The sequence below is a fragment of the Aspergillus multicolor genome (genome assembly GCF_047715735.1).
Source record: "Aspergillus multicolor strain CBS 133.54 unplaced genomic scaffold BDW74scaffold_28, whole genome shotgun sequence".
Taxonomy (NCBI): domain Eukaryota; kingdom Fungi; phylum Ascomycota; class Eurotiomycetes; order Eurotiales; family Aspergillaceae; genus Aspergillus; species Aspergillus multicolor.
Window position 1 is genome coordinate 266117 of NW_027395979.1, and position 14575 is coordinate 280691.

The 14575-nt window shown below is 52.6% G+C and overlaps 5 protein-coding genes across 5 annotated transcripts; 4 read left to right on the top strand and 1 right to left on the bottom strand.

Moving 5' to 3' along the window:
- Positions 1 to 85: 85 nt before the first annotated feature.
- On the top strand, positions 86 to 1871 carry nfr1 (putative AIF-like mitochondrial oxidoreductase (Nfrl); the record flags this gene model as incomplete). The annotated part of the gene is made up of 3 exons (XM_073730046.1): positions 86 to 308; positions 363 to 552; positions 602 to 1871. The coding sequence occupies 3 exons, from the start codon at positions 86 to 88 to the stop codon at positions 1869 to 1871; spliced, it is 1683 nt and encodes a 560-aa protein (XP_073580517.1).
- Positions 1872 to 1938: 67 nt separating this feature from the next.
- On the bottom strand, positions 1939 to 3411 carry BDW74DRAFT_159535 (DNA-directed RNA polymerase I subunit RPA43). Its single transcript, XM_073725476.1, has one exon. It carries the CDS (start codon positions 3345 to 3347, stop codon positions 2106 to 2108), a length of 1242 nt encoding a protein of 413 aa, XP_073580518.1. The 5' UTR covers positions 3348 to 3411; the 3' UTR covers positions 1939 to 2105.
- Positions 3412 to 3478: 67 nt separating this feature from the next.
- BDW74DRAFT_70089 (J domain-containing protein) lies at positions 3479 to 5053 on the top strand. The gene is made up of 3 exons (XM_073733491.1): positions 3479 to 3640; positions 3720 to 4238; positions 4293 to 5053. Exons 1-3 carry the CDS (start codon positions 3599 to 3601, stop codon positions 4737 to 4739), a joined length of 1008 nt encoding a protein of 335 aa, XP_073580519.1. The 5' UTR covers positions 3479 to 3598; the 3' UTR covers positions 4740 to 5053.
- Positions 5054 to 6349: 1296 nt separating this feature from the next.
- Positions 6350 to 7227, top strand: BDW74DRAFT_181509 (uncharacterized protein; the record flags this gene model as incomplete). The annotated part of the gene is made up of 2 exons (XM_073730047.1): positions 6350 to 6783; positions 6843 to 7227. The coding sequence occupies 2 exons, from the start codon at positions 6350 to 6352 to the stop codon at positions 7225 to 7227; spliced, it is 819 nt and encodes a 272-aa protein (XP_073580520.1).
- A 1550-nt stretch (positions 7228 to 8777) lies between these two features.
- Positions 8778 to 14491, top strand: BDW74DRAFT_169979 (uncharacterized protein; the record flags this gene model as incomplete). Its single annotated transcript, XM_073727085.1, has 9 exons — positions 8778 to 9556; positions 9607 to 9833; positions 9883 to 10013; positions 10067 to 10313; positions 10367 to 10876; positions 10927 to 11033; positions 11895 to 12047; positions 12404 to 12463; positions 12497 to 14491. The coding sequence occupies 9 exons, from the start codon at positions 8778 to 8780 to the stop codon at positions 14489 to 14491; spliced, it is 4209 nt and encodes a 1402-aa protein (XP_073580521.1).
- Between the last annotated feature and the right edge of the window lie 84 nt (positions 14492 to 14575).

A 14575-nucleotide genomic window follows, 5' to 3' on the forward strand; every position in this document is an offset into this window, starting at 1 on the left:
CTCATTGATAGCTTATCGATCGATAATCCAATCAAGGCCATTTTCCTCCACAAGCTCTTCTTCCTTATCTCAGACTCTAGCAGCTATGGCTCAGGAATACAAATTAAAAGACATCTCGTCCTTGTCGGGCATTAGCAACTTCGACAAGGTCGAAGCTGAGGTCGAGGGCGTGGAAGAGGGCAAGGTTCTGCTCGTGAAGTATGACGACCAGGTTCATGCCATCAGCCCTAAGTGCACGCACTACGGCGCTCCTTTGAAGAACGGAGTTGTATCTCCAGAGGGCAGAATTACCTGTCCATGGCACGGAGGTAAGCAATCCTCTACATCATAGTGAATGCGACTTGCTGATTGTTTCTCTACAGCCTGCTTCAATGTCAAGAGCGGAGACATCGAAGATGCCCCTGCCCCTGCTGCTTTGAACACATTCGAATTGCTGGAGAAGGACGGCGCCGTTTACATCCGTGGTGAAGAGTCTGCTATCAAGTCTGGTCAGCGAATCTCCGAGCACAAGTGCAGTGCTTCCGGCCCTGGCGGCTTGGTCATTGTAGGAGGGTAAGTTTTATCACACCTATATATCAACCATGACTAATGCGTTGCACAGAGGTTCCGGTACCCTCGGTGTAATCCTAGCCATCCGAGAGCTCGGATACAAGGGAGCTATTACCATCATCACCCGCGAGCCCAGTCTCATCATCGACCGCACCAAGCTCTCCAAAGCCCTCATCCCAGACCCGGAGAAGATTCAATGGCGCTCACCCGACTGGTACAAGGAAGTCGGCATTGAAACCGTCTTCGACGAAGTCACCTCCGTCGACTTCAGCCAGAAGTCCGTCATCACTAACTCCGGCAAGACATTCCCCTACACCAAGCTCGTCCTAGCCACCGGCGGCGTACCCCGCACATTGCCCCTGGAAGGCTTCCAGCTCCTCGAGAACATCTTCAAGCTCCGCACCGTAACAGACGTGCAGCAGATCCTCAACGCCATCGGCGAGGAAAAGAAGAAGAAGGTCGTCATCATCGGCAGCTCCTTCATCGGCATGGAGGTTGGCAATGCCCTGTCAAAGGACAACGAGGTCACCATCGTCGGCCAGGAATCAGCACCCATGGAGCGCGTCATGGGCACAGAGGTGGGCCGTATCTTCCAGAAGAACCTCGAAAAGGCCGGCGTGAACTTCAAGCTCTCCGCTGGCGTCGCAAAGGCGACCCCATCCAACGAGGAGGCCCGCAAGGTCGGCGCCGTCCACCTCCAAGACGGCACCGTTCTCCCCGCGGACGTCGTTGTCCTCGGCGTCGGCGTCCGCCCCGCTACCGATTTCCTGCAGGGGAACCCGGCCGTCACTCTGGAAGAGGACGGCTCCCTCATAGTCGACGAGCACTTCTCCGTCCCCGGCTTGAATAACGACGTCTTCGCCATCGGCGATATCGCAACATACCCCTACCACGGCCCTGGCACAGACCCGGGGAGGGGCACATACACACGCATCGAGCACTGGAACGTCGCGCAGAACGCCGGCCGGAGCGTCGCGTCCTCGATCGTGCACACGCTCAACAACACGTCCTCATTGCAAAAGACCAAGCCCAAGGTCTTTATCCCGATCTTCTGGTCTGCGCTGGGCTCGCAGCTGCGATACTGCGGAAACACGCCGAACGGGTGGGACGACCTTGTGCTGAAGGGCGAGCCGGATAATGCCAAGTTTGCGGCGTTCTATACGAAGGGGGATACGGTTGTTGCGGTGGCGACGATGGGCATGGATCCGGTTATGGTCAAGTGTGCGGAGTTGATGCGGAGGAATAAGATGCCCTCTAAGAAAGAGATTCAGGATGACGTTGATGTGTTGACGATGGATGTGCCCAGGGGCGTGAGGATCTAAACTGGTGATCCAGTTGTATCTACTTAATGTCTCAAATAATGAATATGAAGATTACGATCAGAAATGGGTTGATTCGAATTGGACAAGCTATATGTACCAGAACAGAAGCTGTGCAAAAGATGCAGATTTTGAGCCGTGAAACGCCGAGCATTATGAACATGATAAATACATACAGTAAGCAGCAAGCAGGGCATTATCCATCAACAACGTACCCATTCGCTTCACTCCTCGCGTCTATTTCGTACTCTTCTTCGGCTTCTTGCTCGGCGACTCCAGCTGCACGTCCTCCACCAGTGGAACAATAATGCCGCCCGATGACATTGGCACCGTCATCTTCCGTACGCTCGAAGGAACACCCGAAATGACGCCGTTCCTCTCATCCTCAATAATCTTGGCCTCTTCCTCCTCAGACAACATCGTCCCTTCTATGCTGAGGAACCCGCGATCCCGCTCTGTACCTGGGATGACGTCGATATCGACGACGCGGAATTTGACTGTCCCGCGTACGCGGTGGCCGGATACGGACTGGAAGTAGCCTTCGAGTGAATCTTCGTCGGTCCCTGTTGCAGCCTCTTCATTCCCAGTCTGGTCGGCGTCATTGGCGGCGTCTGCATTTTGCTCTTGGTCAAAGGAAAACGGGTTCGACTCTGTGGCTAGCGGGACAGGGTTGAAAAGTTCCTTTTCCGGGTCAAAGGGCGTAGAAGATGTGCCGTCTTCGTCTTCGTCGGAGTTAGGGTTCGTCACGGTTCCGCTCTCGTTGTATTCTTCCTCTCCGGGGGGGATCCATTTCCAGGATGGGGGCAGGCGCTTGCGCTCAATGCCCACGGAGAAGAGGTTCAGCACGACGGCGCCGAGGAAGCCCTCTGACTGAACGTTGACCCAGCCCTCGAGGGTCTGGCCGCGTTGTGGGCGGAAAACGAGGAATGTCGCTGTGAGGTAGACGTACATGACGCCGTATTCGCCGGCTGTTGCGGCTAGGGTTAGTGGTTGCGGGTTTGGTGAGGTTGAGGAGGAGGAGCGGGACGAGGGCGGGTCGCTCGATATCGACGCATTGGAGTAGGCGAGAATGATGCCCTGGAACGGCGGGTAGTATGTGAGAAGCAGAGGAGAGAGGTGTTCTGCTAAAAGCGAGGCGAGGGCGTGCGTAGGTGAGATCGAAATGGGCGAGAGGGGCAGGTAGAGCGTTGCGGTGGTGAGAGAGTATGGAGAGTCGGGTATGGGAGCGGGCGCCGCGGCTGTTTTGGTGTCGAACTTGCTGCTCTTATCCTTCTTGCTGCTGCTGCTCTTAAGGGATTTCTCCTTCTTCTTTTTGTCCTTCTTGTCGGCCTTGTCTGCTTTTTCGTGCTTGCGCTTCTTCTTCGACGACGGCGATGAGGGCTCGTCTTTGTGCTTGTGTTTGCGCTTGCGCTCCTTTTCAGACTCCGTTTGTACCGCGGAGACAGGAATCGAATCGATATCCATTGCGTCGATGGCCATTGTTACCGCGGATCAGCTGTTATGCGCTGGTCGGAGTGGTTGCTTGCGAGTGAAGCTTTTTTTCTCGAACTTTTTTTGATTCTGCGGCGCGGAGCATTTTGCGGCAGGCGGTCAGAAAGGCGGTCGGTTCCAGAGACCGCGGCATGTCCACGGAATATATCGCCAGGTTGTTCAAAGGGCACTAGCCCCCGGTTGCTTTTTCAGACGTGCTGAGCATCAGGCTCGTCGACAGCGAGTCTTGTGCAGCCATCATGTCCATCCTATCTCTGATCGGTTGGTATACTCTACCAAAGGTGAGTTTGTCACTACCCGCCGCGCTCCCCGGTGGTTCCTTGTCTCTCCGCATCGTCGAAACTGACTATATATTTATAGTATGCAACCAACACTATCCTATATGTGTACTATGGAATCACTATTCGCGCAGGCGATCCAAAGCCACAGCCCGGGTCGCCTCGGTATGCGCGCGACCGGCGTCGCGTCTTTATCGCTATTGTGACCACTTACCTTCTCTATAACCTCTTTGAAGCATACCAGAAGATCCAGATTGAAGGCAGTTACTACGATGTTCTGGGTGTATCGCCGCTATCAGACGAAAGGACGATCAAGGCGCGATTCCGCCGCCTGGCCGCGCAGCATCACCCTGATAAGCTCGGGGCCGGCAGCTCGAGCGACCGCTTCGTGTACCTGAAGCAGGCGCAGGATACGCTCACGAACTCGGTCAAACGGTATGCATATGATATGTGGGGACCTAAGATCCTGCAATGGGGGAATATCGATACGGCGCATGGTTATTTCCTCTCTGGATTGATGAAGACGGTACCCACTTACTTGATGTCGTTTCTGGGGCTCCTGCTTTTGAATTATACTTGGTGGTCTGATTGGGGTCGCTATGTGAGTCGACTTGCAAGCTTGACCTAGTTTGGAGTTCTGCTAACCAACATATAGTGGCGCTTCTTTGCATTTGGCGCGCTCTTCACACTAAATCTGGCTTTAATCAGTCATCAGGGCCCTGTTTCCATCACCTCGACCTTCTCACTCCTTCCTTGGCAGATAATGAAAATGGCCGAGACTATCTCGCTCAGCCTGCATATCTTCATTTCACAAATCGCTTCCCCTGAATCGAAAGACGCCGGATCGCCGGATCGTCTTCATCCGCAGACCCTCCAGCGTTTGGGACAGCTCCTTCAACTCAGCCGCGCCACGGATACTGAAGCGACACGACTTCTGCAACTAGGATTTGCGCCCTTTCAAGGTGACAAGGAAAGCATTGCTACACTGAGGAAGGGTATGAAAGAAGGCTTGGTCCTGAGCAGCGTACGGAGCAGCGCTGGTGTACAGCAAGCCGTGAAGCAAGTAGCAGAGCGTAAGGAGCAAGAAAAGAAGGTCGGCTAGAATTCCATACTTCAACCGAGTAAATAGTCCATAGAGCGTTATCGAAAATGATATCTTGCACATCATGTATACACGATTTTGAGAATATGGCCTGTCGAGCACAAAAGGAAAACTCCAGGAATCGATCAACTGTTTCGCCAGGTTGCTGGAACCGCTTGAACCCTACCTCAGCTGCTTTAGAGCTGGCGCTATTAAAACATTGAGCATGGTTGTACTCCAAGGCGGAGTCACATCATTATCTGTTTACACTCAATTTGATTGAAACTCATTGAGGTTTCATCCCAGAAGTTGCGCTAAACGTGGCGAGGTGATCGGAAGAAATTGGTGGTTCGTCGGCGGTTTCGACCACGTCCCAGAGTCTAGTGCGAGGAACTCCTGCTGATAGCCAGATTGCCGGCGGTAATGCTCTCATCCTCGGACTCTTTATTAGTTCCGAGCTCGGGAGGCGAATAGTCTGATCGATGACCCCATCAGGGGTCACACTGAGCTTTGATCAGCCACATGATGGGGTGAGTGTGATCTATCCAGCGGATGAGGATGAGGATTACAACATGAAGTAGCTACCAATTTAGACGAGGATAGCACAGCTGAAATCCCTTGTTGGTTGCAGTTGTGCAAGATGGCCAGCTAGACACGGAGTAATGCTGACGCTGGTGGAGAGATTTCAATTTGATCAAACCAAACCTGGTCGCGGCGGGCCTGGGACTGGGCGATCCATAGCTGGTGATAGGATCTTAGCAGCAAATGCCTAGGAATGGCAAGATTACTGCAAAGACTATCGCGGTAACGCGTCCTGGTCAGGGTATTCCCTTCAGCCCGGATGACGCGGATAATCCAAACCTTTGAAAGCAGAATTGGGAAGGCAGAACAAAGGAGACTAAATAATCTCTGCGCCTTGGGAGGTTGTGAGCACTATACAGAATAAGTAACTGTATTCGACATTAAAAGAGGTACACCACACGCCTTGGCTGCCGCAGGCGGCGCTCCTTTGGTGGTGTAATATACGGTACGCCGATACATCTCCGTAGCGAGATTCGGGCGTCCTCCTCCTGTTTCTCTCTTGACCGCAGTGGAAAGTTTGGACGAGACTGAGAGGAACACACACAAAGTCGCGCCAACAATAATGGAACCTCACTGTTCGACATCCGCATCCCTTTCATCATCCCCTTCCTCCTCCCTCTATCTCTCATCCTTCCCCCCTTCCATGCCACCACCCCATTCTCATCATCACCTTCGCATCGTCACTTCACCAACCGGCATATGTCACCTCTCTAGAATTGCCTCACGTTTACCTTGACAAGGCTTTTCCCAACTTTCGCCTCGCCTGACTTCACCTCCACGCAACACTTGACGCCTAAAGGGGGCCCCCGGATTCCAGCTTAGTCCATCAGAACACCACCGTCAACGGCATAATTTATCGTCGCCATCTAAATCGGACAAGGCCACTTCGCTGTCCCAAGCACTCACCCGGTCGCTCGTCTTTTTATCTCTTTATCGAAGCTCCCGATCGCCCGACCGGAGGATTAAACGGAAGGGAGGAAAAAGAAACTATAGACTTCACGAACACGACCTGCAGCAGCCATTCTTCATCACCGTTGTCGGACGAAACCATGCCGGCTGCTACCTCGACCTCCCGCGCCAACGGTCGCTCAAATGGCTCTGCCAACTCCAAGTTGCTTGTTGTACTCAAGCTGTCTTCTAATTTACTGAAGAAATTCGCACCTGTCCCAGAGAGCAAGGACAAGAGACGGAAGAGCAGCGGCGGTGCTGCCAGCAACAAGAGGAACGAGTCGCATGCCGACTCCCCTACGAAGAAGGAAGAAGCGCCTTCATCTCCGGCGTCATCCGCCATTGAGCCGCCCCCTGCATCCTCGGTGGACAATGCCTCCGACGCCGCTTCTACACCCGTGCCCGGCACCTCTGCGGATGCCAATCGAAAGAGCCTTTCTGGCCCCAAAACTGGTGCTAAAAGGGGCCTCAACGCAACTGCCGACAACTCTCTCAAGCCGAGAGGGAAACCCGGCCCTAAGAAGAGACCTAGGCTGTATGTGTCCATTAACTGTACCCTTTACTCAACAATCGAAACTGACATTGCTCTTATAGTGAGGATGGTACTACTGAAAACGTGAGACTGAGCACCCACCGGCTGGGTCCTAAGGCCAACACTGGAGCAATCAATGCCGGTCTTCGCGCTCTTGATCGAAGCGGAACACCCTGTCGCAAGTGGGAACGCAAGCCTCTGCAGTTGAAGAGCTTCACTGGAATACAATGGGCGCTCCCGTCCTGGCGAGCCCCTCGCACACAGAAACAGGAAGCAAACGGAGAGACGAAGGAAGGTGTCCTTGAGACTGGAGATAGCGACAGCAGGGCCAACCAGAGTGCAAGCGGTGTTCCCAGTGAAAAGAGCAACTCTGGTGACGGCGATCTCACGCCTGCTCATCCCAGTATCGTCGGGCCATCTTCTCCTGCTGTCGCTATGGCCGTATAGGACTATTTCGGTTATGACCGTTTATCCTCACTTTCTTTGTATAATACCTTTTGATATCATTTTGTTTTATTTATTTGGTGAGCCCTAGGAGCGGATTCTGTTCACCTGCAATTGGCGTTGGTTCGGTTATCGGGTTGGTGACGCGAGTTATTTATGTTTCTCCCAGCAGGCTCTTCATTTTCCATAATTGCCTGTGACTTCATGGCATTTACGTTGCCTGGCGTCCACGTCTGGCTCTGTTCGGTTTATATTTCAGTTCTTTCTATCGTGTACCATCAGGCTTAGGGTTAGAACCGGTCATTCAACTGGTCAGAGTTTTCAGAAAAGACAACAATACTGTGTGCAATCAGTATTTGGTGCTATTGCTGGTATCTTACGTCTTATTCCTTTTCAACTTTCTACAATAAAAAGAAACCAAAACACGCGTTTCTATGTAATTATAAGGTTGGCATCAAAGTTTCAGCCTACATGCTAGTGATCAACCATGGACAAAAGTGATGACCTATTCCTAGTCTGAATCCAATGATGACGAAGATATGCACGGTCATCTGCCAAACCGGGTCACCTACGGGATAGAGTCAAGGACTCAAGACAGACAGATGGATTCTCTCACCTCGATCCATACTAAAGTCCAGATATTATCTAGACTCTCCGTAGAAAAAAGGTAATCTGTGTTGTTAGATCGCTTGAATGCCAAACTTCGGTATCTTCTCTTTTTGAGATACGGAGTATAAGACCGGTGCTTTGGTCGTGGTTGAATTTTATATCGGACCTTGATGCGGGACATTACTGACTTGCGGGGTGCTCTACCCGTTGTATTATAAGCATAATGCAAGATTAGGAAGTAGTGAGAGGTGAAGACCAACGTATTAATAGGACTGTAACGATGATAATCTCCGGGATTGCTGGCTGTTCCCCCTCAGCCGGCTGCCGTCAAGGCCTTTGACCTTCCCCCGCAGTTTTGGTCATGCCATCAACAACTAACCTTGCCCTGCCCTGAGCCTTTCTTTCTCGTCTCATTTTGCTTCGGGCACGGTTTGTTTCGGAGTAGCCGGCTATCTCCTCTTCGTCACGAGAGTTTTCTCCGTCTCTCTCTTGTCACACTTTAGTGATGTTATTCTCAGCAGGAACCGATTCCAGCACTGCCGCGGGCTTCTCTTGGGTTGAGTAGCGATCTCTTTCTTTGTCTTACTCGTCTTCAAACGAACTATCGTTATCAAGTCATCGTCGCCTTTTGGTTCTCTCGAGGTGGTCTTTGCTTGGGGTTCGTAACGGTGATCGTGACAGCCTATCTTGACTCCACCTCCCCACCCCCAATTACGGATAGCTTCGAACCGGAGAACAAGATATCAAGCGGACAGCATTCTGCAATAAAGAACGGCCAGAAAGAGAGAGGAGGCAACACGAGAGGGGGTGAATTTCATGAGTGCTTTCTGTAGACTGACTGGGGATTTTGCACCGGTCGAGGTCTTAATAACAGGGCGCGTGAGGAGGCATCATACATCCATAGTACCCGCCTTGGGCCTGATCCTCCACTGAACGTCAACAGCATGACTGATACACCTTTTTCCCCTTCCGGTGGAGCTCCTCGAGCTCCTCCCACCACCACCTATTCAGCACCGAGTATCTCTTCTATCCCTCGCCGCTCGTCCTACGCCTCTGTGCTTTCAGGAACTGCCGCTCTATCGCCACAGACTAGCACTCCATTCTCGCAGCTGAACTCCACTTCGTCCTATCCCCCGCCGTTCCACTCCGACGGCCGCCCATCGAGGCACTCGGCCGCCGTGGATGCAGAGATGCAGATGAACTCCTCCTGGACGTTACCCCAACAGGACTCGCTTCCTCCATACTCGCGGAAGTTCGCGAGCTTCCCGGCTTACGACCCTTTCTTCCAGAGCCTCGGCAACTTTCCCGAATCCCCATCCTCCTCCTTCACGCCCTCTTATCTTCGCAACTCCCGGTACATGTCCCGTCTCGATGCTGCTCGTCGCATCAAGTCAGGATCCCAAAGAGATGCAGCTTCGGTTTCGTCCGTTCAGGGCAACTTACCCCGGATCGCGCCTTCATATCGAGGGATGACGTATGATATCATTGACAGAGAGCCCGTCGGCGACGACGACGACCACATCACGCCGCTACCATCCCGGTGGAGTGACTCGGATAAATACCCTGGGCTTGAGCTTCCAAATGATGGTTTAGAGATTCGGTACACTGGGCCGCTTGACAAGCAGAGTCATGTAGCCGCCTCTGTGCGGGCGGATCACCCTATGCCGCCGCAATGCGGCATCTACTACTTTGAAATTACGATACACTCCAAACCCAAGGAAGGGTATGTCATTTTATCGGGTATACATGAGTATTTATACTAATGAAAAGCAGGGTGATTGGAATAGGGTTCTCGAATACCAAAGCATCTGTCGAGCGGCTTCCCGGCTGGGAGCAGGAATCGTGGGCATACCATGGCGATGACGGCAAAACATTCTTTGGTGAGAACCAAACGGCAGGGCGACAATACGGTCCGGTATTCGGAGTCAATGATACTGTGGGATGCGGGGTAAACTTTTCGACTGGGTGTGCCTTTTTTACGAAGAATGGGCACTGCTTAGGTATACTGAACTCGCCTGAAACAACGACAACGATGCTGATGATGGCTAGGGATCGCGTTTAAGGAACTGCGAAACTTGAAAGTCTATCCGTCTGTCGGGGTGAGAAAAAACCCGTCAATACATATATCCGCGAATTTCGGCCAACAGCCATTTATGTTTGATATCGATGGAATGGTCAAGGTGTGTTGCAGGCTGATTGCCGGACATCAACTGAGTTACTAACCGACCGACAGAGCCAGAAGGATACTATACATTCTGAAATCAGCAAAACAAGCATTGCCAACATACAACCGCCGCTGGACGAGACGGCATTTTTGCAGGAATTAGTTGCGCAATTTTTGGCTCATGATGGCTGTGTAGAAACTGCCCGAGCGTTTGCGGAGGAAGTTGCCGCCGAATCGGCAGCGCTAGAGAATGGCCGCCAGGCCCAGCTCAAGAAGTACGAGGTGGAGGAGGACATCGAAGCGATCAACCGACAGAGTATGATACCTCACCGTGACATTAGAGTATTGAATTCTTACTGACTTTGCCAGAAATTCGAGCCGCTATTCTCGAGGGGGATATCGATAGAGCCCTCAAATACACCAACGCCTATTATGCCAATGTGCTTCAACAGTACCCTCACATCCACTTCAAACTACGATGTCGAAAGTTTCTAGAGATGATGCGGCGGTGCACTGAGCTATCATCATCTGCGAAAAAAGGAAAGGCTACCAATGGATTCTCCGATACGGCTGTATTCGACGAAGAGATGGAGCTAGATGACCAGATGCAAGACCAAAATGGTTGGGATGCCGATGGAATGGACATGGAAGAGACCGAGACTGCCACCAAGTCAAATGAACTTCTGACCGAGGCGGTGCAGTACGGGCAGCAGCTACGTATGGACTACCCGAACGATGAGAACGGAGGTGACAAGAAGATGCTGGATGATATCTTCTCATTGGTGGCATACCCAGACCCTAAACGGTCGGTTCATGGCCATTACCTGGACCCGACTGGACGCATTGCCGTAGCAGAAGAGCTGAATTCGGCGATTTTAGGTACCGCGCACATCTTTCCTCTCTCATGTTATGCAGGCTAATGTCTACAGTGTCACTTGGCAAGTCGTCTTCAGCCGCTCTGGAGCGGCTTTACCAGCAAACGGAGGTATTGGTCAATGAGATTAGTGAAGAGGGAGGCGCTGGGGCGTTTATTAATGTACGCAATGACTTTCTCCAATAAGCTTCTGGTTTTCGTGGTTTGACGGCGCGCTGGGTGGGTTTGAGTACAAGGCACTTGCAGACTGGCATCTGAGACTGGTATCCTTTTACATATTACTATTCCCTTCACTTTTTTTTCGACACCCAGTTCCCCAGGTCTTGATGTTGGTACCCTATACAAGCCCAAAGTTATGGCCAATCAGAGTGCATCGCCGATGCCTCGGCTCATGAGCCGTGACGCTTGCCCAAATACTTAGTGACAACTACACATCGCTGGGTGAAGGATATGAGACTAGGCACAGCCTCTAGTTGTGCGTCCACGGTACTACTCGCGGATCATTTCTGCTCACCTCGATATATGTCTCCAGTGTAGCCATTTACAGCCGTCTTGGTTATAGTTACTGACTCTCACGTGCGTATTATTGGTAATTACCAGGCGGGTACAGACGAGGAACAGCAGTTCGTCTCTCCGCCTTCTGGATCTATTTTTGCGTCTTATCGATGATTTGGCTCCGTTGAGGTCATCTTGCCTCTGGGGATACGATTTACTATTTACGTATAGTTATGGCTGGAGAGGTGGGAGTAATCGCGATAATCCGGCTCTGTACCTGAATCCTCTCTTTCGCTCCATCTTCCCCTCTTCTCTTCTCTCCTTCTCTTTCAACCATTTCATCGTCCAGCCACCCTTATCCGATGATTTGGTAGCCTGTGACTCTACCTTACCAGTTCATCGCTCCATCAGGGGCGGTGCCACTGCCAACTCATAGCTCCTGCATTCTTACTGCCTCCCTGGTCTGCCTGCATCAATACCAGGTAGACAGCTCCAACAACCATGGAATCTAGGCCTGCTGCGAGCCAGCCAGAGGGCCACATTCCTACCCACTCCTCCGCAACCAGTTGGGCAGATCTCCACTGCTGCTGTGGCCGGGAGGAGTGCGCTTTTCTCCAGCATAACCACGATGCTCTTGCAGGATTGGAGAAGGATCTCGAGACCGCTGCGCGGCTAGGTCAGGTACGTTGTTCGACTTGTTGCACCGTTCCTCGTCTTGCATCTGCTTGGGTGGTTGTTGGGCCGTCACGGTCATTCGCATGGCTGGTATTTAGGTATCCTTGCTACATTTTTGTAGTACAGACGTTGTACATTCTTTGTACTTCATCTACATTGCTAGTTGAGGCTTGAGATCTTCTTGTTTACATCGTTCTCATCATTCATTGTTTGCGCAAATCAAGGAAATTGTCCGTGTGTCGCTATCATGGCCACGGAATACCAACGTTCCCCGATTCTATTCAGCTGCTTTGTCCGTCCCTGCATCTGATTTGTCTTTGAGGTCTGCAATGAGCGTGTCATCGCTAACTTTTGCTCTCCAGGCTCTACTCCATCGCCATGAATCTTATATGGCCGAGGCGGAAGAAGACCGCCGCCGGTTAGTTAACAACATTGAAACCCTAGAGCGCGAAAAGCGCCAGGTCGAGGCCGAGAATGCTCGGATTGTTGAGGAGAATCGCAACCTCCTGGACGAGCTGGAAGGCCTTAACAAAGCTGTCGCCGACTCCGACTCTTGTGCCAGAACGCTGGCCGTCAGGCTTGAGAGGAATGAGGCGGAGCTGCGCAGCTTGACTGCCTCTGCTGCGCGTGCTGCTGATCTCGAGGCGCAGCTCGCTCACATGGAGGCCGAGCAGTCTAAGTTGCAAGAAAGCTTGTTAATGGCTGAGGAGGACTCAAAGTCGGCCATAGACCGGTGGAAGAAGGCGGAATGTACGCTTCGAGACCTAAATGACCAGGTTGATCGAATGGAAAAGGAAGCTAGCGAGGAGCGTGAACGACATGCTGAGTTGGTCCAACGCATGGAGAGGCGGCGGACAGTTGAGCGGGAGCTTGAAGGCGCGGCTGGTCGACTCAAGGGAGCAGCGGCTGCTCAGAACCTAGCTCGGACCGGTGTAACCAGCGTGGTCTCGCGCTTCGTGAAGGACATTCTGCAGGACAATGCGAATTTGCAAATGGGTATCGTGGAGCTGCGCGAGATGCTTGATAGCTCCAACCAAGAGGTACAGAATCTGCGGGATCAGATTGTGTCGCACCAACCCCTCGCACCGGCAGCTGAGGGGGGCAGGCCACGGCCGACGAGAACACTGAGCCAGGAATTGGACGCCAACGAGTCGCGTCGGGTGTCGCAAGAGTTTCACATTCACCACCACTACCACACCCCGCCTGTTCCAAAGAAGGAGAAAAGCACGCTTTTTCGTCGATCCAAGAAGCGTCGTTCCTTGGGCAATCCGCCTATGCATTTTAATTCAAATACGCAGCCCTCCCGCAAAATCAAGCATCGTTCCCAGCCTTCTACATCTTCTGCTTCGACGATTCTATCGCAGACATCCGTCTCGATTCCGCCGACCACTTCCCATCCTCAGCGGTGGTCATTGCAGTCTCCTGTTCCGCCTGATTCCATGGCCAGCTCTCCTCAGTCAGCCTATCGTTCGTCTATGTCTATATTTGATCGCGTGGAGCGTGGATTTGATACGTCGCAACCTACTAGTCCTGACAGTGCGATATTTACGTCGCCGTTGAGAAATGGCCGATATAAAAGTGGTGGACCCTCAGATGCCTATCGCACGCTGGACGGCGCTGACGATGGACCCATGAGTGATGACGAGTTTAGCGAGTTCCAATTACAATCGGTAATACCTGAGGAAGCAGAGGATGCAGCATCGGTCTCTCGACCGCAGTCACCTGCTGCCGATGATGACATCTTTTCCACCTCCACGCCGTACCGGAGGATGCGTCGGGCAACCTCGCACGAGAGTTTATTCTCAGTTGCAGGCATGGACATCCACACACCCAGTCATCATCCATCCCGCATGAGCGACTTCGCGCCCGGCGCCCTGCCACTACGAGTGCAGCGTCGAATCATGTCATCCGAACTCGCGTCTACACCCCCAGCAACCTCTGCTATCACTGTTACCGCAGGAAGAGATCCCACCAAGCCCTCTTCCCCTCACCAATCGCCTCAATCCATCCTTGCTTCTGTAGCTGGTTCCAGACAAGTGCAGCAAGAAGCTGAAGCCAACCCTTTACCACAAACGACCATGGATGATTCCGCCCTGACTCCTACCCGTCTCCTTTCTATCGGCAGCCGAGTCGGCGGTTGGGTTCGCGGCCGCTGGGGAACAGCCCCAACCTCATCACCCCGCCGTGCCCTCAATCCACTCACGGAGGCAGACGAGCCCTGCCAGAGTCCAGCGCAGTCCTGTGTCTCCTCGATGCACTCAGTTGAGCATCAGGGAAATACTTCATCCTCGGCGGCTCAGCCTCGAAAACGACCACCGCCCCGGTTCCGCTACCCTGGCGTTAATCAGAAGGGCCCCATCATGGGGTTCCGCCCTCCGCCTCCGCCACCTGTTTCTATCCATGCTGAACAGATTGATGAGGGGCTGTTGAGGGAGAGCTTGGCTGAGTAAATTCACCGATGTTGCTCTCCCCCTCTTCCCCTCCATGTCCACTCCCTATATACATTTCCTACCTTTACATTTACTTGCGCAAAT